The 27,902-nt window shown below is 37.1% G+C and overlaps 1 protein-coding gene across 2 annotated transcripts in view; it reads right to left on the bottom strand.

The window, feature by feature from the left end:
- The window catches only part of bcam (basal cell adhesion molecule (Lutheran blood group)), a 57,077-nt gene that overhangs the window by 7,356 nt on the left and 21,819 nt on the right, over positions 1-27,902 (bottom strand). For both annotated transcript variants that reach the window (XM_058746277.1, XM_058746278.1), the window contains exons 2-10: positions 7,609-7,733; positions 7,271-7,484; positions 4,576-4,652; positions 4,336-4,432; positions 3,497-3,679; positions 3,289-3,410; positions 3,057-3,201; positions 2,025-2,140; positions 1,113-1,254 (exon numbers count right to left, since the gene is read on the bottom strand). In XM_058746277.1, the coding sequence (XP_058602260.1) occupies positions 1,113-1,254; positions 2,025-2,140; positions 3,057-3,201; positions 3,289-3,410; positions 3,497-3,679; positions 4,336-4,432; positions 4,576-4,652; positions 7,271-7,484; positions 7,609-7,733 (1,221 nt within the window). The remainder of the gene's footprint in view (positions 1-1,112; positions 1,255-2,024; positions 2,141-3,056; positions 3,202-3,288; positions 3,411-3,496; positions 3,680-4,335; positions 4,433-4,575; positions 4,653-7,270; positions 7,485-7,608; positions 7,734-27,902) is intronic.

The following is a 27,902-nucleotide window of genomic DNA, read 5'->3' as shown; positions in this document are numbered from 1 at the left end:
TTAGTGGCCTTGGAAATATTCCACATTTTGGCATTTCAGGAAGTTGCCTTGAACCAAATGTAACATTTTATTTGAATGATAATTGGAAAAACAACAATTTTGTGTGTCCTTTTGAAGTAGATTCCTATTATAAAACATCTCTTTCGTGCTTTAATGCTACAGCATCCCATATTAGCTAGCTAAGCTACTATTTACATATTCAGGAATTCTTATCAGAATGAATGTATTTACAAGTTGAACATACATGAGCGGCTTAATTAAAGTCTGGGGCCTTATTTGTTATTTTGTTTCCACGAGTTGGGGGTGTACAAATTAAATTTGTATGGTGGAAGCAAATTGTTATGGATCATAATAAGCTGTAAATGTGAATGTTGACAGTGCCATTTAGTTTGTAAGCATTCTGTTTACTGCCAGACAACCCAACTCATTTAGCTGGTTTATGAGCAGACTAACATTTCCCATCATCCTCTATGGCAGCAAGAGAATGATAAAACACGCAGATCAGCATCAATTACACACCTAATGTGCATTCTTTACTCTTCATTACGGTGCATTAGCGCTAAAAAGCTTCCTGACTTTGTTGGGAATATGAAAGATGAATATGAAACTACGCAAAATCACACGAGCGCACATCATATTGTAATTATGATTTGAAAGAAGGAACTTCCAAGGAGAATGTGAATGCAGCATCTGTACTCCTTTTCATGGTAACACAGACTTCACGATTATAGATGGCTTGTGACCTGACTTATTGAACAGTAATGTACCATCGTTTAACAACCTAAGAGGTTTGTCTTTAAAAGTTTATAATATTGTTTCACATCATGTTATATGTAGATTTTGAATTGTGTTTTTACTTGCAATTGAGCTTGACTGGTTACTCTGAGCAGAAAACAAACACAATTCACTGAACTCCTACCTGTATCCAAACATAATATCCACACTACGGAAAGCAGCTGGTATAACAACAAGCGTCGGCGGTTTATTGACAGCCCATAGTTTAGTTCTATCTCTTGAAAGCAAGCTGCTTTGATACTGATGACAGCTTGTATTGACGCTTTGCACTGATAAACTACTATAAAGCTGTGTGCATCTATGTTTGCACTTAGTACCTGTGATGGTAAGGGTGACATTGGCTTGTTTTCGAAGACCTGGCACTGAAGGTACAGCTCCGACACATAAATACACACCAGCGTCAGCCAGAGTCACTGACTGGAGAGTCAACACACCCGTCTGCGACAGCACCTTTGAGTCCTATGGCGTACAGTGAGATCAAATGAGATGTCGAGTCAAATGAGATCACTATTTCCACTGTTTTACTAACATTTGTGTTGTTCCAAACCCATTAGGCTTCGGTTCGTCTTTGAAACACAAATTAAGATATTTTACATGAAATCCGAGAGGTTTTTGTTCCTCCGTTGAAAGTCCAGGTAACCAAAAAGTTGAAGATCCAAAAAGGTCATAAAGTCATTGTAGCAGTTTAATTCAAATTCAATGTGAAGTTTGTTTGTTTGTTCTAGTGCATGAAGCATGACACAATCTTTTGTGTTTTCCATATGTGATATGCTCTATGTATGTGTGTTTATGTGAATATAAGCCTAAATAAAATCTATTCATTATATTAAGCAAACATATACTTGGATTAAACCACTTGGATCACTTCATTTGGATTAATTTTACAATGAGTTTATGGCCTTATTGGACATTGGTTACCAGGACTTTCAACAGGGGGGAAATTAACCTTCCCCTTGATTAAAGTCCTATGGGTTTGTATTTACAATGGAGTGAGAAAATGATGCAGAATATTCAGTTTTTGGAGAACTATCCCAAAATGACAAAAAAACAACAAAAAAAAACAACAACTGCAAACTCCATAGGTGGATACAGCATAGCACCATTAGAACTAAAAGAACATTATTCAGGGGGTGAAAAAAACAAAACATCAGAGAGAGAAACATCACAGTAGAGAAAAAAGTGAGGAAAAATTGGCGTGGGGATGGAGGCTTGTTGAAATCGATACATGCCTTTTTCCACTGCAGGGTGTATTCATCAGAGGACTTAGTCTTACACTGAAGCTCCACAGTATCTCCTTTAGCAGGAAGCAATGGGCCTTCTGGAGTCACTGCCACAGGGTCAAGATCTGACAGAGTGACAAAAGAATGAATATAGCTCAGAGGTGATGGAAAAATCAATTAAACCTGAACTTAACAACTGAACCTTTGCTAAGCCCCGCCCTAAAAACGATCAATTTATGCAACTCTTAGCAACTGTTGCTCTAAGTTGATCTAAAATGTAATGTTGATAACATAATTTAATTGACGTATTGATTGAGGTCACTGTAGTGTTGGAAGACTAAAGAATTTACAATATTAGAGCGAAACATTAGGAACTATTAATTGTACTATTACTGTAATTGCTTTCAAATGATACTCTTCTCGTTTAAGATGATGATGAGAAGCAGTGGTGTTATTGTTAACTAAAACTGAAGTTATTAAAAATCTTTCGGAAAAGAAAATCGAAATAAAGCTAAAATAAAATAAAATAAAATAAATACTAGATTTAAAATAAAAAATAAAAAAAAAAAAAACTTATATTTAAAATTAAAAAATGTTGCCTTGGAAACTATGTGAAATAGGTTTAAGTACTAAAATTACCAAAACTTAAACTGAAATAAAATTAAATGAAAGCTAAATATAAAAAAAATAATAATGTCTAAAGCACATACAATTACAAATCTAAAATTAAAATTAGAACTAAAAATATCAAAATAAATTAATTTAAAATATTAACAAATACTATAATAGTATCTAAACAATACAAAAAGACAATGAAAGAGAAGCATTTGCCCTCATTTAAATATTTGCCTTCGCCACAGTATTTGATCACACTATTCACTGAAGTCTCTTTTTCATTCCAGCGAGATGGTCTGTAAAGCTTGTCTAAATTAGCACTGGTAATGAAGGAGGGTAGAAGTTAACAAAGGATCAGTTATGTGTTTCATTTAGCAACACGTCCAGTTTACTGTATTCTTTATAGTGTCTGGGACTGATACTTACAGTGCACAGTTAAGTTTAGAGTTTTGGTAAGTTCGACACCCTCTTCAGCATCAAAATCCAGAGCATCACACTTATAGGTTCCAGCATCCTTTCGAGTGACATTCTTCACTTCTAGTGTTCCTTTCAATACTGTCAGTTGAGCGTCCTTATGAGTGAGTATGTAAATACATGAGTGAGAATAATATCGTCAGCTAGATCATTTGATTGTGATTTGGCATATATGGCCTCTCACCTCTTTATAAAATTCAAACTCGGGCTGAGGGTTTCCATCAGTCTCACACTCCATCAGCACATCATCCCCCTCTTTGACTGGCCCCTGATTCTTCAGTTTGAAGAACACAGTTTCTGTTGAATCTGATTTGAGGAGAGCACAGGATGAGGAGTTTGAGGTAAATGAGCATACAGTTGACACATTGTAAGTGTGTGCACGTCAGACTCACAGAGCAGCGAGAGGTTGAACTTATCTGAGCTCTCCTGTTTGATCTGGTTGTTTGGCATGCTATACTCCACCGTGCAGTGGAAGACTGATTTAGCATCGGCTTTAACCGGCTGCATGAACAGCGTGCTGGTCATAGTGTACAGGCCTGAGGCTTCCTTCACCACACTAGGTATCATATATGCTTCTGAGAAAGAGAGAGGAACAAGATCAACGTCACTGTAAAATGTCTACAGGTCTGTGAAGAGTAGTGAAATGCTACTATGCTAATTAAAAAAAAAAAAGCATTATATATGTATACATTCTGAAAGGTACTGAATACATTTCAGTATTTTAGGGGACTTTTGGGTATTGTATTAGGAAGTATTAAATATATTTTATTTATATATATAAACACAGAAAAATTTAATATTGTGAAATATTACTACAATTTTAAATAACTGTTTTCTATTTTAATATATTTTAAAATATAATTTGTTCCTGTGATTGCAAAAATAAATTATTCCATTTGTCAGTGTCACATGATCCTTCAGAAATCGTTATAATATGCCGATTTTGTGATTAGTAAACATTTCTTATTATTATCAGTTATGAAAACAATTGTGCTGCTTAATATTTTTGTGGAATCTGTAATGCATTTTTTCAGGATTCTTTGATTAATAGAAAGTTTAAAATAACAGTGTTTTTATTTGAAACAGATTTTTGGTTATATATAAATATTTGTCAATTTTTATCAATTAAATGCACGTTTGCTAAAAAATTCTTTAAATATATATATATATATATATATATATATATATAAGGAATTAAAAATTCTGAGCACTTTTCTGATCCTGCACTTACTTTCCTTTTGGTCCTTTACTTCAGGCAGAGGGGTGGCATCTTTAAACCAGATAATACGAGGCTGAGGGTAAGCATTTCTACTGATGCACTTGCCCACCTAAACAAACATACCACACACGCTGGATATTGTTACAAGATTTCTGACAAACTTCATTAAGTCATTGTAACCTTGCACAAAATGAATTTACATTTAAAGGCTTACAGCTATCACATACAGCTATGAACATATGCAAGACTCACCTCAGAGGAGGTGCTAGTTTCGGGACTGACGGTAATAGCCTGATTATTTCCTGTGATTGTTGGCTTCTCTGGAGCAACTGTGAAAGGAAAAGAACTTCATTAATAACTTAAATCAAGTCAGAGACATGGTTTCCTAAACAATTGACCATATAAATACAAACACATTGAGGGGGAAAGTCACTGAAAGAATCACGACAGCCAGTGGCTCTTTTGACTCATTTGACTACACTACACTGAATGTTTACCCAGGATGCCTAGCTATAATGCTCCTCTTCATCATTTAATCATTATTTTATGTATAACTGCTGCCACGATCAATAGAGATGTGCACAGAAAGTTCTTTTAAAATAAAATCCAGTTTACCACCTGCTGCCTGTGGGCGGTAATAGCGTAACGTTAAATGCGCCAGGCAAATTGTGCTGAATTTTGTGAATAAGGCACAACATAATGAGCCTAATTTGCATGCAAAGGTGTGTTTGTGCTGAAAAGAATGACATTCACTCAATTTAAATGTTTTCTCCAGCTAAAACCGGATTGCAGCTAGTTAGTGAATAAGAATCAGGTTTTTGCACTGAAATAGTCTGTGCAAAAACCTGTTTAGGGAATTTGCCCCCACATTTTCCAAACGGAAACATGAAAAATGAGTTAAATATATTAAAAAAGCCATGCATTAACACTATGACACTTCTAATTCCCTTTTCAAATCGAGCTGGAAGCTCTCCCCCACCCACCAATTCACACGCAAGGTCACCATATCACTGCTCCCAGCTGTCATCTGGTACAAAAATAAACTGAATCATTTTTAATAACATTAACTGTCATGCCATTCTTCCAAGAGCGCTTAGTTTCTCAGTCTCTCTTCTTGCCGCATTATCTTTCTGAACCAAAGCATTTCTCTCATGCCTTAATCTTTCTCAAAATGTGTTTAAAAGACACTTTAAAAGCAGCAGAGAACATGTGTGAGTTTGCATGGAGATGGATGTCTCTTTCTCTCTCTACATAAGGACATGTCCCTCTGGTGCAGCCATTAGCCATGAAGCAGGCAGCAGCATTCGTCTCCTGGGAGGAGATGTCATTGTTTTCCAGTCCCCCTGCTCTCATTCACAATTATTACAGCCATTACTGCCTCTCTCGTTCCATGCAGTCTGGGGTGGAGAATGAACAAAGAGTCCGTTCTGCTGTTTTCTCTGGTCTGCACACACACACACACAGTGTCCCACGCAGCCTACGCCCTCCTACACACAAACAGTTGTCTAGTTTTTCATAAAGTATCCCCATCAGTGACCCCATCACACACGGCTGGGGGAGGGTCTCTAAAGAAATAATGAATTGCTGAGCAGGGGGCTGAAAGTTCAATACAATATAATGCAGGCCAATTAGAGACATGCACGCAAAGTAATTAAAAAAAAATCTATAAACTGTGATAAATTAAATATTCTAGAAATCATGATATAAATACACCATGTACCCTGACTAAGGTCTATATTATATAATATGCATAGTGTTACACCACCTTTTAAAGTAAACCCAAGGTTCGTTCTATGAAATAAATGATATTTTAGTTCTGAAAAGGTGATTGTCAATAATTGATGTGTCACACACACACACACACAACAAGGCTGCATTTATTTGATCAAAAATACAGATTTTTTTTTTTTTCATATTATGAAATATTATTACATTTTAAAATAACTGTTTTCTATGTTTCAAAATAAAAAAAAATTCCAGTGATGGCAAGAAATCATTCTAATACGGTGATGTGGTGCTCAAGAAACATTTCTCATTATTATCAATGTTAAAAACACTCATGCTGCTTAATATTTTTGTGGAAACCTTGATAATATGATTCTTTGTTTAAAGAAATAAAATAGAAAGCTCAAATAAACAGCAATGATTTGAAATAGAACAAATCGTTTGTAACAAAAGTCTTTGTCACGTTTTATCAATTTAATGCATGCTTGCTGAATAAACGTATTAATGTCTTTAAAAAACATGTGTTAACAAATGTTTTCATATATTTACTGAAACAAAATACTGTTTAGGGAAATGTTTTTTACTGTGAATTTTACAGCTGACTGCAAATTTCCAGTTACAGTTCTGAAAAAAATAATAATAATTGTCAGTTTACATCTGACATCTATTTTAGTTCATATATTATCTGGAACACACAAGGAACATGTTTAGAACATCTAGCTTACTTCTGTGCCGGTACTTAATTTCAGTGCAAGTTCAGCAATACACAAGCATGCACACCTCACCCCATCACTGATTAAATGTTCCTCCCTTAAATGTTTTCTCAGTGTAAGATTAGACTCCCAATGCTTTGCATCTGATCTGGGGTCAACGAAGCATGGACAGGGAGCTCTGCTCTCAGATCAGTGGTTATTAGTGTAATGCTTAATGCACATGGAGCTCTTTGGCTCTCATAAGCCTTAAAATGACATCCATCAAACATGACAAGAGCAATCACTCTATTAATCAATAGTGTCAAATGCAATCTGTACAGCCATAATTGACCCAGGGCAAAGTCATAAACAACACCCAAGACTAATGAATAAGGGTAAAAGTGGCTGGCCATATGTCTCATTTAGTTCATGGAAATCGCAGAGGAGTGGACCAAAAAGCTCGGATGAAACATTCTAAGCTGATAAGGAGGGAAGAAATATGATATGTATTCATTTTCAGTCAGACTTACAGAAAACCTTGACCTGGGTCTTATCTTCAGAGAACCCTACAGCTCCTGCGGTCACTTGGCAGATGTAGATTCTCTCATCTTCCACCATGACTGGGGAGATGGTGATGGACAGGTCGTCTTCCATGGTTAAACGATCTGTCATTGTTGTGCCTGCATCAACATCAATAACTTGTGGAGACTTGAAAGCAATTTGCTTTCTTGCACCTGCAACCTCCTGAGGATGATGGGAACACACATACATCAATGTAGTACAGCATTTTACATGAAGAAATGCAAAACAAAAAAAGATATCATATGAAAAAAATGGTATATTCTCATAAAGTAATTTGTGTACTTACAATCAACCACTGGACCACAATAGAGGCTGGTGCAGATATGGTGTAGCTGCAAGGCAGTTTAACAGTCTCTCCTTTAATAACTTCCACCTCTGGAGTCACCTTGACCGTGACTGAAGCCAGACATACTGTAAAGAAAGGGGAAAAGAGACAAAAGATTACATGTGTGATAGCAACGATGGCTATTTTACTGTACAGTTAGACTTGGATTTGGCGGGAAGGATTGAGGGCTTGAACAACACTCATAATAATTTGCCAGACGGCTTTTCACTGCAGCAGCCTCAGAGTCACACGCAGTGAGAAATGATCCACACGCTGTGAGTCTGAAACAGCCATTGTGTTCCCGCTGCCTCCAAACATGAAGCCCAGCTGCACAGAACCAGGTGCAAGAGAGAAAGAAAAAAGACTGTCGATAACCCTTTGCTCTCATGAAATCGGGTAGTAGGAGCGTGTTAGGGAGTCCACAGTGGGACTGGGCGATATATTTTATAATTCAATGTATTTTCAACGATTTTCAAGGTAACAAATTAGGAAACATCATGAATATTTAACAGAATTTAATGCATCTTTTATTTCTCCATCAAGATTTATTTTTATTTTTTGACGTGGATTGCAATATATGTCACTTGAAGATATATATATATTTTTTATTATGCAGATTCTTAAATAACAACATATACATGGCATATGAGAATTAAAGATATTTTAAAGTGTCTATACTTGCTAAGTTCAAAAGAAGAAAAATGTTCTGTTAAAAAACTTAAAACATAAATATTTTTCTAGCAATTTTGATCAATTAATGCATCCATGCTGAAGAAAAAAAAAATCTTACTGAGTCCAAACATTTGAACAGTAGTGTAGATGAGCACATAAAAGCATATACATATATATATATATATATATATATATATATATATATATATATATATATATATTAGTGGTGGCATAGATTAATTTTTTAATCTAGATTAATCTCACTGTAATCTTGGAATTAATCTAGATTAATCTAGATTAAAATGGCTCATTTGAATTCTGCCAAGTAGATCAGAATAAGTTTACTACTAGTAGTAAACAACTAGCAGTCATCAAGAATTTAATATTGATAATAACATTGAAGACATTGTATGATTATTCCTTAAAGATAAGGTTTTAATAGTTTTAGTAGTAGTAGCCTATTACGTTCTGCCCAATGTCTTCAAGTGAAACCGAACTTTTATTTTGACGGGTTGCCGTGAGGATAGTTTTTCTCAAATGAAACGCTCAAATGATCATGAAGTGACTCTCAGAGCAGTTCTGGAGATGTTGTTCATGTATTTATGTCCTCATTTAGTGAGACGACAGACGTAATATCACCGCAAGCGTCACGCGGGCTTCTGTATGAGTAGTGAACAAACCCGCGCGTCTGCGCCATATATTAACACAGAGACAGGCAGAAGTCATATTTAAATAGACGTTTTGCGGCTTAATATTTACAAATAGGAGTGGGAGTGTGCTCACTTGTGTGTGCGCTTACGTTTGTTTGTTTGTGTGTGTGTGTGTGTGTGTGTGTGTGTGTGTGTGAACCAGGGCGGAACTCCGCTGTGCGCTCGATACAGAGAGCGCGACCATGTAACGTAGAGACAGAAATGACTTGCAGATTTCCATTGGGAAGCTTCTTAAAAATAAATTTTCCCTGAAGTAAACCCGGCGGCTTCATAGCTGCATCCATGTTAGCACGCATACACACAGGTTCGAAGACTCGTTCTCGCCCCCTACAGTGCAATTCGGCTAGGTATACATCCGCGCTAAAATATCAAGGTGAAAGTCATCATAGCTTGCGTAGTATAGACCCAGCTCCCAACCCAACTTTGAGAATAGATTAACGGCGATATTTTTTTATCGCCCGATAAGAGTCTCACGTTAACGCAGCACGTTAACGCCGATAACGGCCCACCACTAATATATATATATATATATACATACACACAGTATCTCACAGAAGTGAGTACACCCCTCACATTTTTGTAAATATTTTATTATATCTTTTCATGTGACAACACTGAAGAAATTACACTTTGCTACAATGTAAAGTAGTGAGTGTACAGCTTGTATAACAGTGTATATTTGCTGCCCCCTCAAAATAACTCAACACACAGCCATTAATGTCTAAACCGCTGGCCACAAAAGTGAGTACACCCCAAAATTCGTGTCAATATTTTGTGTGGCCACCATTATTTTCCAGCACTGCCTTAAACCTCTTGGGCATGGAGTTCACCAGAGCTTCACAGGTTACCACTGGAGTCCTCTTCCACTCCTCCATGACGACATCACAGAACTGGTGGATGTCAGAGACCTTGCGCTCCTCCACCATCCATTTGAGGATGCCCCACAGATGCTCAATAGGGTTTAGGTCTGGAGACACGCTTGGCCAGTCCATCACCTTTACCCTCAGCTTCTTTAGCAAGGCAGTGGTCGTCTTGGAGGTGTGTTTGGGGTCGTTATCATGTTGGAATATTGCCCTGCGGCCCAGTCTGTATATGTTGGCATTCATGGCTCCCTCAATGAACTGTAGCTCCTCAGTGCTGGCAGCACTCATGCATCCCCAGACCATGACACTCCCACCACCATGCTTGACTGTATAGAAAAGACACACTTGTCTTTGTACTCCTCACCTGGTTGTCAGACCACAGGATATGGTTCCAGTAATCCATGTCCTTAGTCTGCCTGTCTTCAGCAAACTGTTTGCGGGCTTTCTTGTGCATCACCTTTAGAAGAGGCTTCCTTCTGGGACGACAGCCATGCAGACCAATTCAATGCAGTGTGTGGCGTATGGTCTGAGCACTGACAGGCTGACCCCCACCCCTTCAACCTCTGCAGCAATGCTGGCAGGACTCATACGTCTATTTCCCAAACACAACCTCTGGATATGACGCTGAGCATGTGCACTCAACTTCTTTGGTCGACCATGGCAAGGCCTGTTCTGAGTGGAACCTGTCCTGTTAAACCGCTGTATGGTCTTGGCCACCGTGCTGCAGCTCAGTTTCAGGGTCTTGGCAATCTTCTTGTAGCCTATGCCATCTTTATGTAGAGCAACAATTATTTTTTTCAGATCCTCAGATTGTTCTTTGCCATGAGGTGTCATGTTGAACTTCCAGTGACCAGTATGAGAGAGTGAGAGCGATAACACCAAATTTAACACACCTGCTCCCCATTCACACCTGAGACCTTGTAACACTAACCAGTCACATGACACCGGGGAGAGAAAATGGCTAATTGGGCCCAATTTGGACATTTTCACTTAGGGGTGTACTCACTTTTGTGGCCAGCAGTTTAGACATTAATGGCTGTGTGTTGAGTTATTTTGAGGGGACAGCAAATTTACACTGTTATACAAGCTGTACACTCACTACTTTACATTGTAGCAAAGTGTCATTTCTTCAGTGTTGTCACATGAAAAGATATAATAAAATATTTACAAAAATGTTAGGGGTGTACTCACTTCTGTGAGATACTGTAACTATGAAAAAGATGCCTTGATTATTTATTCACTAGATTTTTCATGTAGCAAACATTTTAAATCTTACGTGGAAATGGTTCCTCTGATCGAAAAACAAACACCTATAAATATTAAAGCTAATATGGCACATTTTTGAGCTACCCACCAAAAAAACTTATTCTGTAAATTATGTTTTTCAAGACATTTCCAATCTCAGACTACTTTTGTTGTGTAATGAAACCCAGATTAAGAGTCCTTTTGTGTGTATGTGTAATATGAGCATCGAGTTGCCTTGTTTAGAAAGATCACAGGAGTAGTGTGGCATCCAGACAGACAATAATCTCTTCTAGGATCCTCCCTCATCCCTAGATGCCTCTGGCTGATAGACAACACACATAAACACACCCGCTTACAGATTCTTATGACTCCCACAGAACCAAAACAAACAGCTCATGACCACTGTAATGTGTTATACAGTACAGGCTGTCTGAGGGGTTAAAACCAGTTCAGAAGAAACAGTGAAATAAAAAGAGGCTACTTTCCCTTTAAAACTGAATCAAAACAACACAGGGACCAAAACACACCAGTCAGATCCGACTGTTTTAGTAGAAGTGCTCCGCATTAGCACTCAACAAGAATGAAATGAGCTGATATGAACAGTACACATCATGAAGATAGTAAAATCCACTACAATCCAGTAGTATGTGTGTGTGGGGGGATAACATTCCTCTGGTGATTGAGAGAACGCTTCAGAGACCTCTGTATGTAACAGTAGGGTCAAAGGTCAGTATGTGTTGACATTTACAGAGCACAACTCTCGGTCTCCCATACCAAGTTATCCTCTGTATTCTATATTACAGTCAAAAACAGCACTCTTGTCTTTTTCATTTCCTTTCTCATTTTAACCCTTGATTTTAATTAATCTCCATCACTTTCTACTGTATATGGCCCTATCTGAAACCGGCAGCCTTAGCAGTCCATTCAGTTGTGATATATTGCATTATAGACTGTGTTGTAATATCCGCTGTGAGTGAAGAGTGATCCAAGTGTGAAGGTAGAGGCCATCGCAAGGTGTCAAGGTGCAGCTTTTAATGAAGTTTAAGTGAAGGTAATATTTTAAAATGTTAACATAACATTTTTCAGCTTACGTTTTAATTGAGTAAAATATATAATTACATACAATAACATGTTAATTGTATTACTTATATAACAAATACTTAATAATTATTCATTATCTAATTAACCAGTAACACTTCTGAAATAAAGGACTTTGCATTTGGGGGTTTTCTCGGCAAATTTCTTATGTAATTATTTTGATTTATTCTATTTAATAAACCAGTGTCTAATGTAATACATTGAATTATCTTTTTAATTGGTTGACTGGTTTGTAGCTCTAGACAGACCATTTTATAAAGCGTATCACTTTAAAAAAAAAAGTGCTTTGGAAACCTGTGTTAAAACAATCTTTATTTTTGCGGTTCTGTTTGGTGCCTCTAAATATACAAAAATTACATATTGAGATGTCCATTGTTGTTTGATGAGGCATTATGAATGTCCACATGACAGGGAAAACAGCTAGATGACATCACCTCAGAGAAAGTCGCACGGGTCAGAGCTATCCATTAGAAATCACAGCTGATTTATTAGTAAATACAATATCACCAGAGTTATTTTGCCATCACTCAGACATTATTATAGATGTTATTAAATATTTTATTAGTTTTTTTGGTCACACTTTATATTAGATGACCTTAACAACTATGTACTTACATAAAAAAAAAGTACAATGTACTTATTGAGTTTTATGCTGTAATGCAAAACACTTTTGCTGCTATTGAGGTGGGATACGGGTGAGGTTAGGGGCAGGTTTGGTGGTATGGGTAGGTTTAAGGGTGGGTTAAGATGTAAGGGATGTGTCAACAGTGTAATTATAAATGTAATTAATTATAAATGTAATTACAGAAATTAATTACAGATGTAATTACATATAGGTATTTTTAAAAATATAAGTACAATGTAAAAACATGTATGTACACAATAAGTGCATTGTACCAAATGATTAATTTAAATGTAAGTGCATAGTAGTTAAGGCCACCTAATATAAAGTGGGACTGTTTTTTTTTATGTTTTATTAATTTTTATTTCAATTACTTATTTTAGCACATCAAGCACGCTAAATGTAAGTAAATGCTGCCTTTGCAACTAGCTATAACTAGCTTTTTTAACATTTATTTATTTTAACGAAAATATTTTTTATGGCTTTAGTATAATAACCCTAAATATCACATGATACCTTGGTTGGTTTGTGACTGTTATCCAAACAAAACAGTTATCATCACTTTAATAATAACTGTTTAAAATTCCCACCCCTATTCCACTTCTCTTTTTTATTCTCACTACTTAGATCTGATCAATACTACTTGTCCACTCGTCTTTTCTGCCTAGGGGAGCAGCTGGACAGACAGAGGGGCAATTAAGGGGCAATTAGTGCCTCCTCTGTTCAATCTCCACCTCAGCAGGGGCTGGATGGGTGCGGTCAAGGGCATGTGCGGGTGGGTGCGAGTGATAGCGAGTGGTAAAGATAATCGGATTTAAAGAAAGAAAGAGAGCGCGTGTGATGAAGCAGATGGACAGGAGACGTTCTGACTGTGAGCAGCAGACACATCGACAGACACTCACACTGAGAGGAGACCGTACACACACACACACACACTCGCATTCAGTATTTATGAAGCGCATCAGGTCACCACACTGCATTCTGAAAACTCAAGGCAGTTTTCAGACGGATGGATCATTTTAGTACCGCCAATTTCTGGCAAGAGAGTTACAGACAGAACTGGGCCAGCCAACTTCAGAAAGAAGGAGAGCTGCCACAGTCAAAGGCTGCTGATGTACAGTCCGCCTCAAGTTCTGCCCCAAAGTGTTAACTGAATACTGTCCTCACACACAGTTGGAGAACAGACGCCACTGTGAAAAGAGCCAGCTGCCTCTCCACTTTTAATGTCTTTTCTTTTTTTTCCTCTTCTTCTAGTTTTTGTCTTATATGTAAAAAAGAAGAAAAAAAATCACCATGTCTCTTGTTATACAACACTTCTTGTCCTCGTTTGGCGTGTTCCAGACAAGACTGTCAGTCTGTATATTAGTGGTGGTTACTCTTCAATAACACTTTCCACAGGTTACATCATTATGTCAGGTGTTGACAAGTGAACTTCATTTTGAGTGAGTCACTGAATCATTCATTCAAAGGACACTGTTGATGAGTGAATCACTGAATAATTCAGTCAACTGATTTGATAGAATTTAAATTCACCATTAAAAATATATATAATTATTTGTTATATAACAGAATGTTGCAATGTTAAACGATTTATCCATGCACATCATCATTATTATTATTTTTTTAATTCACATGCCCTCTAATCCCTACTCAAAACATCAACATTTACTTCAGATTTTAGTAGCAACATGTCTCTTTTTTTATTATTTTTTTATTATTTTTTTTTATTTTAGTTTTAAACTGTAAAATTTACAGGGTTTTTTTGTAAACATGTTTACATTTTATTGTATTTTTACAGAATTATTCAGGCAACCACAGCTGCCAGTTTATTATATAAAAATAATTTTTTTTAACAGTGTATCTACGCAAAAGCTTATTACACTAAATAGAATTTGCACTAAGTGTACAAAAGCAAGAAATAGCACCTTGTTTAAACTAAGTGCAAATATTAATGTTATTCACACAAAGTGTAAATTTAATCATTTAGCACTATGGGTAAATTGTCTAAGTAATAGTGAGTGAGTCAGTGCCATTTTTAATCTAACAATGTACCCTCCCCTCTACTTTATGACCTGCTTTCATTAACGTTCCGGCTGGTGCCACACAAGCACATACAGAGGGATTGATGTATTATACAGATGAATGGTGTGTGTATACAGTACCTTTCCACTGAGTGGACATACTGTACACTCACACAGACATACAAACACACACAGGTCTGACAGGCGGAAAGGTGATCGCTCCCTCATGGCCAACAGCTTCAAATGTAAACTCAATTTTCCATTAACCCCCTGTCATCATCAGTCCTTTCTCTGAGTGCTCAAACAACAGGAACAGTGGTTATTGCATGTGCTCCGAATGCTGCTCAAATGGGCAAAGCATGTTTGAGTCTGGCTTGTAATAGCTGCTTTGCAAAATCCTAGTCCCTCATCATTTCAAAATAGCCAATAGATTCACACTCCTTAAAGCTGTGTTGTGGAAAAAACTATGAATTAACAATGGATGAGTTTAGTAGTACTGTATGTTTGGATGCTCCACACAGAGGTTATGAATAGTGTGTCTCATGAGAGCGCATTTGACGTGTGGTGTTTGTGCAAGTGTGTGTGGTTGGAAATGAAACCAAAGACTGTCAAAGGAGCCCTGTGGCTGATCTTAACGGTAGTAGAAAAAGTCACATAAATAGAAACATTTGCTGCCCACAAACTACAGTATTAATAAAAGATAAGCTAATAATCTGTCCTCCTAACAACGCTCTAAAAGTGTCTTCACTCTGCTACAGTACTTCTATATCTGCTTGGCCACTTTCAGTTTGCTTCTATTTTCAAAATAAATCTTGACCTTTTACGCCTTTCATTTTATATTGACAACCTTTATTATTGCCAGTCCTCAAAATAACCTCCCTGTTCAGAGGAGACTGAATGGATGAACTTGTCTAACTGCTCGTGACAGTAGGTCAGCACAGCTGAGCAGTTTCATTAAATCCAAAGTTTCTGTATAAAAACTGCCTCTGCTTGTCATTTACACAACCGCAGAACACAATCAACACCAGGCTGAAATTAACCCTTGAGAGCAGTCATGATTTTATGCACAGCAAAAATGTCAATAAAAAATCTAATCAAAATACAACTTTCTTAATCAGTATATTCACTTTTTTCTGGTGAAAATATGTTAAAAAAGGATCAATTCACCTGAGAAGCAAAAATGCATAAGATATTACCTTTAATTTTTCAGAGAAAAAAATTCTGAGAATTTATTATAAATTAAACTATCTAAATGTACTCAGATTTCTGCTTTTAAATTCTCTAATAAGCACTGGTTTAACTTTAAACTTCATTAATAATTGCTTATGAAAGCAGATGTATACTTTTACCCATAGAATTGTAATTATCGTAAGTAACTTTAACTGCTTTAAGTTAAAAAAAAATACTTTGAGTATGGCTTCTGGATACTAACTCAGACAGATGCTTTATATAAATGAAATACAGAAATGCATTCAGACACAAACCATGCATGAATATTCATGAGAAAACAACCACCCACCCGCATGTACACAAACAGAAAAAGTGTTAACCTTGCTGATTTTTGTGGAGGGCTGTAATTTTCGGTGATGATGTTGTGCTGAACATTATTGCTATGGCAACAGGGAAGCAGGACTGCCAGGGGGATACAAGTGAGTGGGAATATCAGCAGTTACAGCTGGATGACCTTCACTATACTGCAGATGCTGACAGCAGATGTCAAGACTTACCATTTCAGTCCTTTTGGGTTATTGTATGTATTCATAAGACTTAGACTACCTTCTAAATTCATTTTTAAATCATTTTTTAAAAAAAATTAATTTCTGGTTTTATTGTTGTGTTTTTTTTTTTTAATGATTATTTTACTTACCATTATGTCTGAAATGTGCTATATAAATAAACTTGCCTTGCCTTATCTTTCTGCAATGTTGCTACTTTTTTTAACTAAAACAAACTAATAAAAATTGTTTTCATTTTTAAAATGAAGCAGAAATGAAATAAAATCTAAATATTAGATGAAAACTTTTTAAATGTTGCTTTGACAACTAACTGAAACAAGTAATTATTCAGTAATAATAAATTCCTAAAATGATTAAAATGTAAATAAAATAAAGCTAAATAAATATATTCAAAAGCTAATAAAAAAGGCACATAAAAAATTAATAAAACTTAAACTAAAAATAAAACAAATACTGAAAATATAAAGATATCTAATGTATTAGTATTAAAAAACACCTAATAGAGTAGTGCATGAATAAGTCTAAAATAATTGAACAGACGAATAAATAAATAAAGATTTTTTTTTTTCATATTTGAGCTTGACATTTTCATAATATGCAAAAGTGGCCAGTAGTTTCTTCAGCATTTTAAGAATATCTTGTGGATTTTGAACAACCATGGTGAAGTACTCTTTTTTTCACCATAAAAGTGTAAAATAAAAACAAAACTGACTTATATAATCATGTTCAGCATGCAGACTCACAAGACTTCCAGAAAAATATACAGTGCAAAGAAACTTCAGGACAGGAAGTGGGTGGCACATTTAGAACTTCCTTCCTAACATCTTCAAATAAGCTGCCAAATACAAAATGAGCAAACAGTAGATAAAGAAGGCCTGCTGTGAGCATGTGTGTGTGTTTAATGGTTGTGGAGGGTGGAGAGGGGCATGATGGGTCCATGTACAGCCTGACATCAGTCATCACTTCCGTGATGAGACAAGAACAGGTGCAAGAGCACTAACAGCAGCTGCTGGCTCTCTCACACCCTCAGTCACAAGGCAAAGACCAGGGGATCAGAAAAAGACACACAGACATACACAAAGAATAAGAAGTGAAACTGGGGTTGAGTAATAATATGACATAAAAGTAGCAGGAAATTGCTAAAAGAGGAAAATTGAAAAAGTCAACTTTGTTCAGTCAACAATAGGTCGTAGCTTAGTAATACTTTTCCATTTCCCCTATAGTAATCTATTAGACCCTCAAACTAAGACATAGTGAAACCGTGTGAACTTCATTTACCCTGGTCAGGCCTTCAGAGCATTGTTTGCATCTCCATACACTTCTTGAAGTGTGTGAGCCATTGACAAACAACAAACGCAGAAAGTGGCGCTTTCTGATTTTCAAGCTTCCATTCTAAGATCAATACATTTTACTCAGCTTACTTGATAATTCCTGTTTGAGTCAAGTGCATGACTTCCATCAAGTAGAAAGTGGTCACATTTGAAGCACATCTGTTTCTGTATACACCACACTTTCACTGACATATAACTGAGGTTTGAATATTTAACTTGAGCATTTAGATTTAACTGATCGCGGTTTACAGACTCTGTGTGTGTGGTCAGAGTCTTCTGCTAAAACAGGACATCAAAAGATCGTGGGAATTTATCTTTTGGCTCCCGCCGAGTGCTACATTCCTCTGCCTCATGCATCTCTCCCTGCCGTTCTGTTTTCATTTTGGGACCGCAGACCTGAGACAAATGACACTAGAGTATATATTTACAGTCATGCTGTTATGATTTAGGAATGTTATTGGTTGTTAAACATTCAGCGATGCTTCACATCATTCACTAGCCTTACACACTTCTCTGCACTTCACTCTGGTAAACAGATCTCCTCCCAATCCTCTTCCTCACCTTTGCTTGGTTAAAATTGCTGTGAATTGCTGTTTGCAACACATTTACTTCTGTTTACCGATGTATTTCTTAATTAAAGGTGCATTCAGTGGTTTAGTGCTAATTTAAAAATAAATTGTGTTTTTGTGAAGTCATCTGAATGGTGTACACTTACATGAGACTGTACTCATAATAGTTTCCTTTAAAGAGTTTTAATTATATATAGAGAGGGTCACCCCCTCAGTGTATTTTGTCATGGTGAAACAGAGCATGATCTGCAGTGTTTTGCTAAACAAGAGAGAGGATCTTTACTCTTACTGGCTGATAACTGACGGAAAAGCAAATTCAGACAACAGAACACACTTATTATTGTGCTTTACCAGAGGTGACAACGGGAGAATCAGGACCTGAACAGCCAAAGAAGTAGAAAAGGCCTGAAGCCAGAAGACAGAAAAATCACACAAAGACAAAAAAACAAGCATAAACATCAGTATGGCATACACAAGATGGATGGATAGATTTGATGACTGGGAAAATTCTGAGTAATGATGCCCAAGTTTCCCAACCATGGTATCTGTACATAACGCACACAGATAACACTGATGCTAATGCTAGATAATTTACCTTTAAACAGAATATTCAGAGAGGAAATAAACATGGGCCATGACTTCCATCTTGTCCCATATCCATTATAATGGATTGTAAAAATTTCATCCCAAAATGGAGCCAGATCAAATGAGAGTTTGCCAAAACAATGTCTGAGTAACTATTTTGCTATTTGTTAATATTATTTAATAGCCCACGTGACCTAACCCTAGTAAAAAAGGTAATATATTTCTTTTTAAGTATAGTTCAAATAACATATTTACTAATTGCTCAAGGCTTACATATAAAAATTATAACTTTATTTGGAGTACTAGTGCACAATGCACATTTCTTAATATTAAGCCTAAAATGTGTTTTAATGTCACTATTGATGAGGATTGTATGATCTTTGAATAATATCAGTCTTTAAATGCAAGATATTTAAAGTGTATCTCAAGTATACTTGCAGTAGTTCCACTTTAGCACAACCAAATATACTTCAGTATATCGTTAGCTGAACTTCACTACTTCCACACAATTAAAGTGCATTAAGCACAAAATTAGTTGTTCCATTTTAACAGACTTTAAGTATACCAGTTAAGTGTAATAAAAGTACAGTTTCAGGGTATTTATATTAAGTACATAAATATATAAATGTATTTGTAGTATACTTTGCATGAAATAAATATATTTCAAATATATTTTATTTATTTTTCACTAAAGTTACATTATAGCAGAAAAGAAAGTCAGAAAAGATCAAATCATTATGTCAATTAAACATTACAAAGATTTGCTAAAGGCCTAAATATACCACACAAATTTTGCCCAGACTTTTGCCCTGATTTGTAGATTGGAGGAGTCATTGCTATTTGCAATTTTGGCAGTGGGAGATTGAAAAAATATGGCGAAAAATTGTGTAGTGTCTGATGGACACAGACAAATCGTATCTCATATCAAGTGTTGATTAAAAGACAAACATCTGGAATACCTGATAAATTGTGCACAATAAAAGCAAGAATGTGCATTAAGAAAGTAAAAACATGATTTCATATCAACTTTAAGTTCATATTTTCCATGCCCTTGCTCTCTCAGTGATATAGTCTCTATTTTTCCTATAAATAGGTAAAGAGTCTCCGTCTCTTGATCTCTGAGGATAAACAGTGTGAAGTAGGCTACAAGGTCAGTTCACGCTCGGTCTTTTGTTCTGCCGGCATTCCACCCCACTACTGCAGTCGTCCTGACAACAGCGTCACGAGTCAAATTCAATCTGAGGGCCGGCGCAAACTACACGACATGAAAGAAAAAGACACATTGGAAACTACTTTTAAATAACAGTGTGCGGATCGCATTATGATGATCTGTACAATGAATAAATAAAAGATGAGAGTTTATTAAGCATGCACTTCATCATCCTACATTAAATCTATGTACAGGATATATTAAAAGCTAACCGATACTGTTCTGCATCTATAATTTATAGTCTGGTTAGTTAGGCTGGTGCATTTTGTCTAAGAAGGTTATGCTGCAAATCTTGAATGAATAATTTAGACAAAATATGTCCTCTGCAGCCAACACTGCTGATGTTTTATTCTTTTTTTACTTAGTTTTTAAGTAGGTTCAAATGCCTAAGAGAGTAAAATATCCCGCTCTATCTTAGAAATGTGAGCTTGCACTACAAAACTAAAAATAGAAGCGTATCTGTTTGCCGAAATGACACAAATTCTATCAATATGTGATGTATGTCATATAAATCCGATTGTAGTTCGTTATGTGGTCAACAAGAAAGGATGGAGCGCAATCTTAGGGCCTGTCTCAAAAGTTTCAAATTACTTGTTTCGGGAAACTTGATTTGAAATCGCCTCTAAAGGACTGGAATGAAACTCACATGACATTGACTAAAATGAAGAGATGGGATTCTTATTAGGGCATATCAGCAAAGAGGCAGGGATGAAAAAAAGAGTTAATATTTAATGCTGAGGGACAACTCTCGCTCTCCCGATCACCTCACCGGCCCCCAGGCAGTGCAATTACAGCCCCGTATTCCTAACTCCGGTTCCCAGAGCGAAGCCGAACGTGAGAATGAAATTTGGGGAGGGAAATGGGGTACACGTTGGGGGTTGGGCGGTTACATTTAAGTGCAAAAACCCAAAGATAGATGGATGCAAATGGGGGAATGTAAAAAGAAACTGAGATGTCTAAATGGAAGGAGTCTAAACGCTCCAACTGAGTGCTTGTCTGCACTCCTCCCATTTATTTTAGCAAAAATTGAGCGTCTAAAGCAAGAGCCAGATATATGCATTGTTTGGCAGCGCAATCAGTCGGGCTAGATGGCAGTTAATGGTGGAACAGCCAGTAATGGACATCTAAAATGAAGTGAATTAAATAGGAGAGCTCTGAGAGAGAAAGAGATGGAATAAAAACTGAAAATGGAAGCAGGCTGCAATAAAACAAATAAGTTGATTGACAGCAGCGGGGTGGGAGTGGATGAAGGGGTTGTATTAGCGCTGACAGTTACTGTACGAGAGCCGCCACACTGCTGGTGTGTTTTAATGCTACAGCTGCTGCATCCACAATGCAGGCTCTTCCGTACCCCCCAAACTCATTATTGAGATAGAAGGATAAGGAAAAAAGGGAGAGAGAGAGCTGAGTCAGAAGATAAATAGTAGGGCCATGTGAGAGAGACATTACGGCTCGAGTTAATCTCGCTAAAAGGGTTAGGACAGCCAGCGCTGCCCCCTCACTCTCTTTCTGTCCCTCTAACCATCCAAAGGCACTTTTCTGCTCCATCTCTCTCTCTCTGTCCCAGCATTCCCTCTGCGCAGCATGCTTTTCTCTGAGGGATGAGAGTAAGTAGCATATATAAATATTGAGCAGACACAGTGGTATGTTTAGGGTGTAGATAACCAGAAGGAAAAGGGGTTATCCTGACTCAAATGAGACCAAATCAACAGAGCTTTGTTCTAGCAGGAAATACCTTTCTGAGGAATGGAAATAAAGATGAAATCATAACACCTCAACATCCTTTGAGGTTCCAGACATCTTTGTCAATCATCTATTACTGAAGTATCAACTCAAGTCTTTGTCTCTTGTTGTTTCTCCTGAAATCCCTTCATAAGAAGAAATAATAAATAATTTGTTAATAAAGAATTCTTTTTTTTTCTTTATTATCAACAATCATTAACAATACTTGACCTTCTTTTAATCTCCATACTTTAGTGAAACATTTGAGATATTAAAAGATGTAATTTTCTACTAGTATCTCTCCTTGTTTTCTTGAGGGTCGTTATGAACTTATCAAGTTCAAACGAAGGTCTTTCAAGCAGGCCACACACAAAAAACATGTCCCCTCCTCCAGCCCTCTGCTGCCCTTGTCAGCTTTAATTCTAGTCTCCTGACTTCAGTTAACACTTCTCCTTTTGTCTGCTCTTTCCCTGTTTCTTTCACCCTCCTTCCCTCCGTAAGCTCCACATTTCTCACACTCAGGTGCTTTATTAACTGGACAATGGTGCGGGTGACTTTTGGAGGGGCTATTGGGGAGACTGGCAGGGTGGCTGGCACACAAACCCCATATATACACACCGGTCCAAGTTTGACTAGCTTTACTGTAAATTGAGGAGGATCCTCCAAACAAACAGAACTGAAACCCTTCAGCCCACGTAACGCATTTCACCCTTCTTTTATAACAGAGAAGAACTTAAAATCTAAATTAGAGCAGGAAATGTTTTTCAGTCAAATGAAAGATATGGAGATAACCACATTTTGTTTTAGTAGCATTTTACACAATACACATAACCTTGAGGTAAAGGCCAGTTTTAAAACTGGTTCAGAAATGTTTCACATTTGTCTTTTTTTATTTTTTTTTTAAGATTTATTTTTGGCCTTTTTGCCTTTTATGCAATAGGACAGTAGGTAGACAGGAAACGAAAATGGAAAGAGAGAGAGAAGGGGGACGGAATCGGGAAAGGTCCGCGAGCCGGGACTCGAACACGGGACACCCAAAGCACAACAGCGCTACGTGGCGACATGCTGACCACAAGGCTATCGGTGCCGACCACATTTGTCATTTTGAAAGGGGGTTGGCAGCATTTCTAACCCTGGGGTATGAAGCTCTGCTGAATTGCTCTGCCAAAACTGTACAGTGTGAAACAATGCAGCGCTAGAGTGTTAGACAGCCAATCATAAATGATACAATGTCTCATTAAATATTCATGAGGCCTGTACAGTCACAGAAACTTTCTTGCGCTGTGTTTTGTTTCAACGTCTGAGGAAACCTGTACAAAATTTCAAACAAATTAACTGGGAGGATGACATTTCACAGATGGAGAAAACAGGTTATATGCTTGTTGCATGCTATATTTGTCCAATCAATGTTATTAAAACATTGTTATTAATGTATATATTAAAAACATAAATATGCAAATAAGAACATTAACCAGGGTTTACAGTGTTTTCAGTATATTTTATATATATATATATATATATATATATATATATATATATATATATATATATATATACACACACACACACACACATATATATATATATATATATATATATATATATATATATATATGTTAGCAAGAGAAGGAAATGAGGGTAGCATACACACTAATATATATATAGATATAGATATAGATATATATATATATATATATATATATATATATATATATATATATATATACACATACACACAAAATTTTTTAATTATTATTGGTTAATCTAGCCCAAAAATCCTAATTTAATAAAAGTGCCGATCATTTTAATTAAAATGTTGTCCTCAATTCTACACACTTTCTCTCTCTCTCTCTCTCTCTCTCTCTCTCTCTCGCTCTCTCATCTTTCACCCAGTCTGGCAGGAGCCCCTTTCTATTTAGTCAGGAATCCCTTTTCTCTAATGAGCTTCGGTTTGGCAGCAGAGAGGAGCAGAGGGAGGGAGAAGGAGAGTGACTCCAATCCCTGAGGCTGCTGATGTTTGACTGTACATCCCCGGGCCTGCTTTCCTGTCAACCAGCATATAGTTAAGCTGGTGTAGTTTTTCCTTTCCCGTTTCCAGGTTGGTGAGAATGGGAAGAGAAGGAAATGAGGGAAGCATATAAGAAAATGAGCATCTGTTGTGGCCCGAGCGATAAACGTCGAATGACTATGCATAATTACATCTGCAATGCGTATATTAACAGCTTCAGCCATGAGCGAAAATTTAATCAAATGATACGGTGTTAATCCGACAGGATTAAGGGAGAGTGTTATCGTAACATTGCACGTCTCCATGGTGAAGTAGAATAAGAGTCGTCTTGTCAAACCGGTCCCGTGAAAATAGGAAAGAAAATACCAGAGCGATCTCATGAGGTCCACTTACTGGAGGCCCCGCCGCTGTAGTGACCGCAGTCTGTGTGTGTGGGGGGGGGGTGTGTGTGTGAAGAAAAGATAGCAAGATGCACTGAACTGTGTAAATCTCAGCTCTGATGGAGTAAAGCAGAATCTGAGGGAGAGTTTAAAAGTAGGAGTGGAAGAAGGGAGGAAGGAGGGCTGATAAGGGGGATAGAGGGTGAAGGACAGAGCGAGAGGGGTAGAAGAGCAGGTCAGGGTTTGCTTGTGTCCTGCTGTTTCCAGCACAATGCTATTACAGTCAGTCCTGCACCTGCCTTGCTCCCCCCCCCCTCGCTTCAATCTCTCTCTCTTCACATTTTCTCTGCCTCACGTCTCTCCCTCCAGATTTTCTTTTCTTCCCGCTGCTTCTGCCTCTCTCCTATTTTATTTTTTTCTCTGAGCCTGTCTCCGGTATAAAGTGAGTTTGTTTACAATGTTGACAGTGCTAACAGCATACTGAGGGCTAAAGGTCAGAATCACACATTACACACACACACAGACACACACACACACCCTTTCATCTTTCCTCTCCACTGTTTCACTCACTCTTCTGTTGCGGATCTGAAGAATTTTTCTAGTCTTTGCAAAAATTGTACTGTGGTACCATGGTACAGTGAAACTATCAGATGGTAAGAATAAGGGACTTCAGACTTCAGCACAATATATTGGGGACCATATCAAAATTGTATTTTTGTTCTGATATGGCAAATATTTGAGAGAGAAAATATATGTATTTTTTTTTAAATATAGATAAATATAGAACATTTTTGTTTACATTACAATGTTATAATACCTGATCTGAAGATCTGAAAACAAGTTTGTTCTTATAAGGAATAGTAAGGAGAAGCTGAATGAAAATAATATAACAATAACCATATAATTATGCATTGAGGATATTAAAATGAACATTTTCACCTCACTTTGAAAGGTTAATATGTCTATGTTAATTAGATTAAATAAATTAAATATGAGTTACAGGTTTGGTACTGTATTGAGTCACATATCTATAATATCGGCCAAAATATTCACTATTGTTTAGTAACATAACATGATAGTTGTATCAGCTGGTAGTTAAAGAATATAATATACAGTGGTGTGAAAAAGTGTTGGCCCCCTTCCTGATTTTTAATTTTTTGCATGTTTGTCACACTTTAATGTTTCAGATCATCAAACAAATTTAAATATTAATCAAAGATAACACAAGTAAACACAACATGCAGTTTTTAAGTGAAGTTTTTTATTATGAAGTGAAAACAAAATCCAAACCCACATGGCCCTGTGTGAAAAAGTGCTTGCCCCCTCCTATTAAATCATGAAAGAACTGTGATTAACCACATTATTTTAGAAAGCTGAGTTAAATTTCACTAGCCAAACCCAGACCTGATTACTGCCAGACCTGTTGAATCAAGAAATCACTTAAATAGAACCTGTCTGACAAAGTGAAGCATGTTTAAAGACCAACACATCATTCCGATCTTAAGATATTCATAAACAGCTGAGAAACAAAATAGTTTACATGTATCAGTCTGGTTATAAAGCCATTTCTAAGGCTTTGGGAATCCAGCAAACCATGGTTAGAGCCATTATCCACAAATGGAGAAAACTTGGAACAGTGGTGAACCTTCCCAGGAGTGGCCGGCCTACCAAAATTACTCCAAGAGCGCAACGACGACTCATCCAGGAGATCATAAAAGAACCCAGAACAACATCTAAAGAAATGCAGGCCTCACTTGCCTCAATTAAGGTCAGTGTTCATGATTCAACAATAAGAAAGGGACTGGGAAAAAACAGCATCCATGGGAGAGTTCCAAGGCAAAAGCCATTGCTGACCAAAAAGAACACAAAGGCTTGTCTTACATTTGGCAAAAAATATCTTGATTATCCCCAAGACTTTTGGGCAAATATTCTGTGCACTGATGCGACAAAAGTTGAACTTTTTGGAAGGTGTGTGTCCCGTTACATCTGGCATAAAACCAACACAGCATTTCATAAAAAGAACATCATACCAACAGTCAAACATGGTAGTGGTAGTGTGATGGTCTGAGGCTGCTTTGCAGCTTCAGGACCTGGACGACTTGCCATAATTGATGGAACCATGAATTCTGCACTCTATCAGAAAATCCTGAAGGAGAATGTCCGGCCATCAGTTTGTGACCTGCACTTGGGTTATGCAGCAGGACAATGATTCCAAACACAGCAGCAAGTCCACCTCTGAATGTCTCAAGAAAAACAAAATTAAGGTTTTGGAGTGGCCAAATAAAAGTCTGGACTTAAATCCAATTGAAATGCTGTGGCATGACCTTAAACCCTCCAATGTGGCTGAATTAAAACAATCCTGCAAAGAAGAGTGGGCCAAAATTCCTCCACAGCGATGTGAAAGACTCATTGCAAGTTATCGCAAACACTTGATTGCAGTTGTTGCTGCAAAGGGTGGCACAACCAGTTATTAGGTTTAGGGGGCAAGCACTTTTTCACACAGGGCCATGTGGGTTTGGATTTTGTTTTCCCTTCAGAATAAAAAACTTCATTTAAAAACTGCATGTTGTGTTTACTTGTGTTATCTTTGATTAATATTTACATTTCTTTGATGATCTGAAACATTAAAGTGTGACAAACATGCAAAAAATAAATAAATCAGGAAGGGGGCCAACACTTTTTCACACCACTGTATAACGTAAGGTACTTAAAGAATACCTTGTTAGTACTATGATACCACTTTTTTTTTTTTTTTTTTAAATGGTAATACAGTTTCATTGCACTTTATTGCTAGTGTCCTTGCTATTCTCTTTTCCCGAGTGATTATTTTTTTTATCAGCGTATTTCAGTGTTTGGAGGGGATTTATGTATGATTATGGCTGGGTTTAGACTGGCGGGACAAAACATGACATGCCATCATCACCCGGGACTGTCTGTACAGGTTATCAGTGTCTCAAAGCAAAAACACAGCGCTAAGCCTCTAGTATGAAACCACTCTTCCATTTTATCCCTCTATTTTACTTGTTCTCCTTCACTACTATACCAAGCCCTCTGTTTCTCTCTCTCTCTCTTTTCCCTATTAGGGCGGATTAGCTTTATAATGCTTGAATGACCGTGAGTAAGTGGAGGGTAACGAGTCACAGTCTTACAGGCACGTCTCTAGCTCTGTAACTCAGGGTATCGAGTGTGTAAACAAGTCAAGAGAGTATGACAGAAGGATCGATGCAGCTCATGGCCGGCTAATCCATCTTATCCCCGTTAGCGCAGCGCACTCTACCTTTAATGATTCCACTTCTTCTCTCCTGTGCAATTACTGCACAGATTCACATTTTTCCTCATCTTTCTACTGTACTTTCTGTCTTCCTGTCTGCGCCAAGCTGTCAAGATCTTGTGAGCCACTTTGATTGATTAAAACAAAGGGTCACCTAGCGCAGAGGACGCTAAAACACACAAGCTCACACACAGACGCAGAAGGGCACTTGC

The sequence above is a fragment of the Onychostoma macrolepis genome, chromosome 16 (assembly GCF_012432095.1).
Source record: "Onychostoma macrolepis isolate SWU-2019 chromosome 16, ASM1243209v1, whole genome shotgun sequence".
NCBI lineage: Eukaryota > Metazoa > Chordata > Actinopteri > Cypriniformes > Cyprinidae > Onychostoma > Onychostoma macrolepis.
Note: the sequence above shows the minus strand (reverse complement) of the source record. Positions and strands in the feature narration are given on the sequence as shown.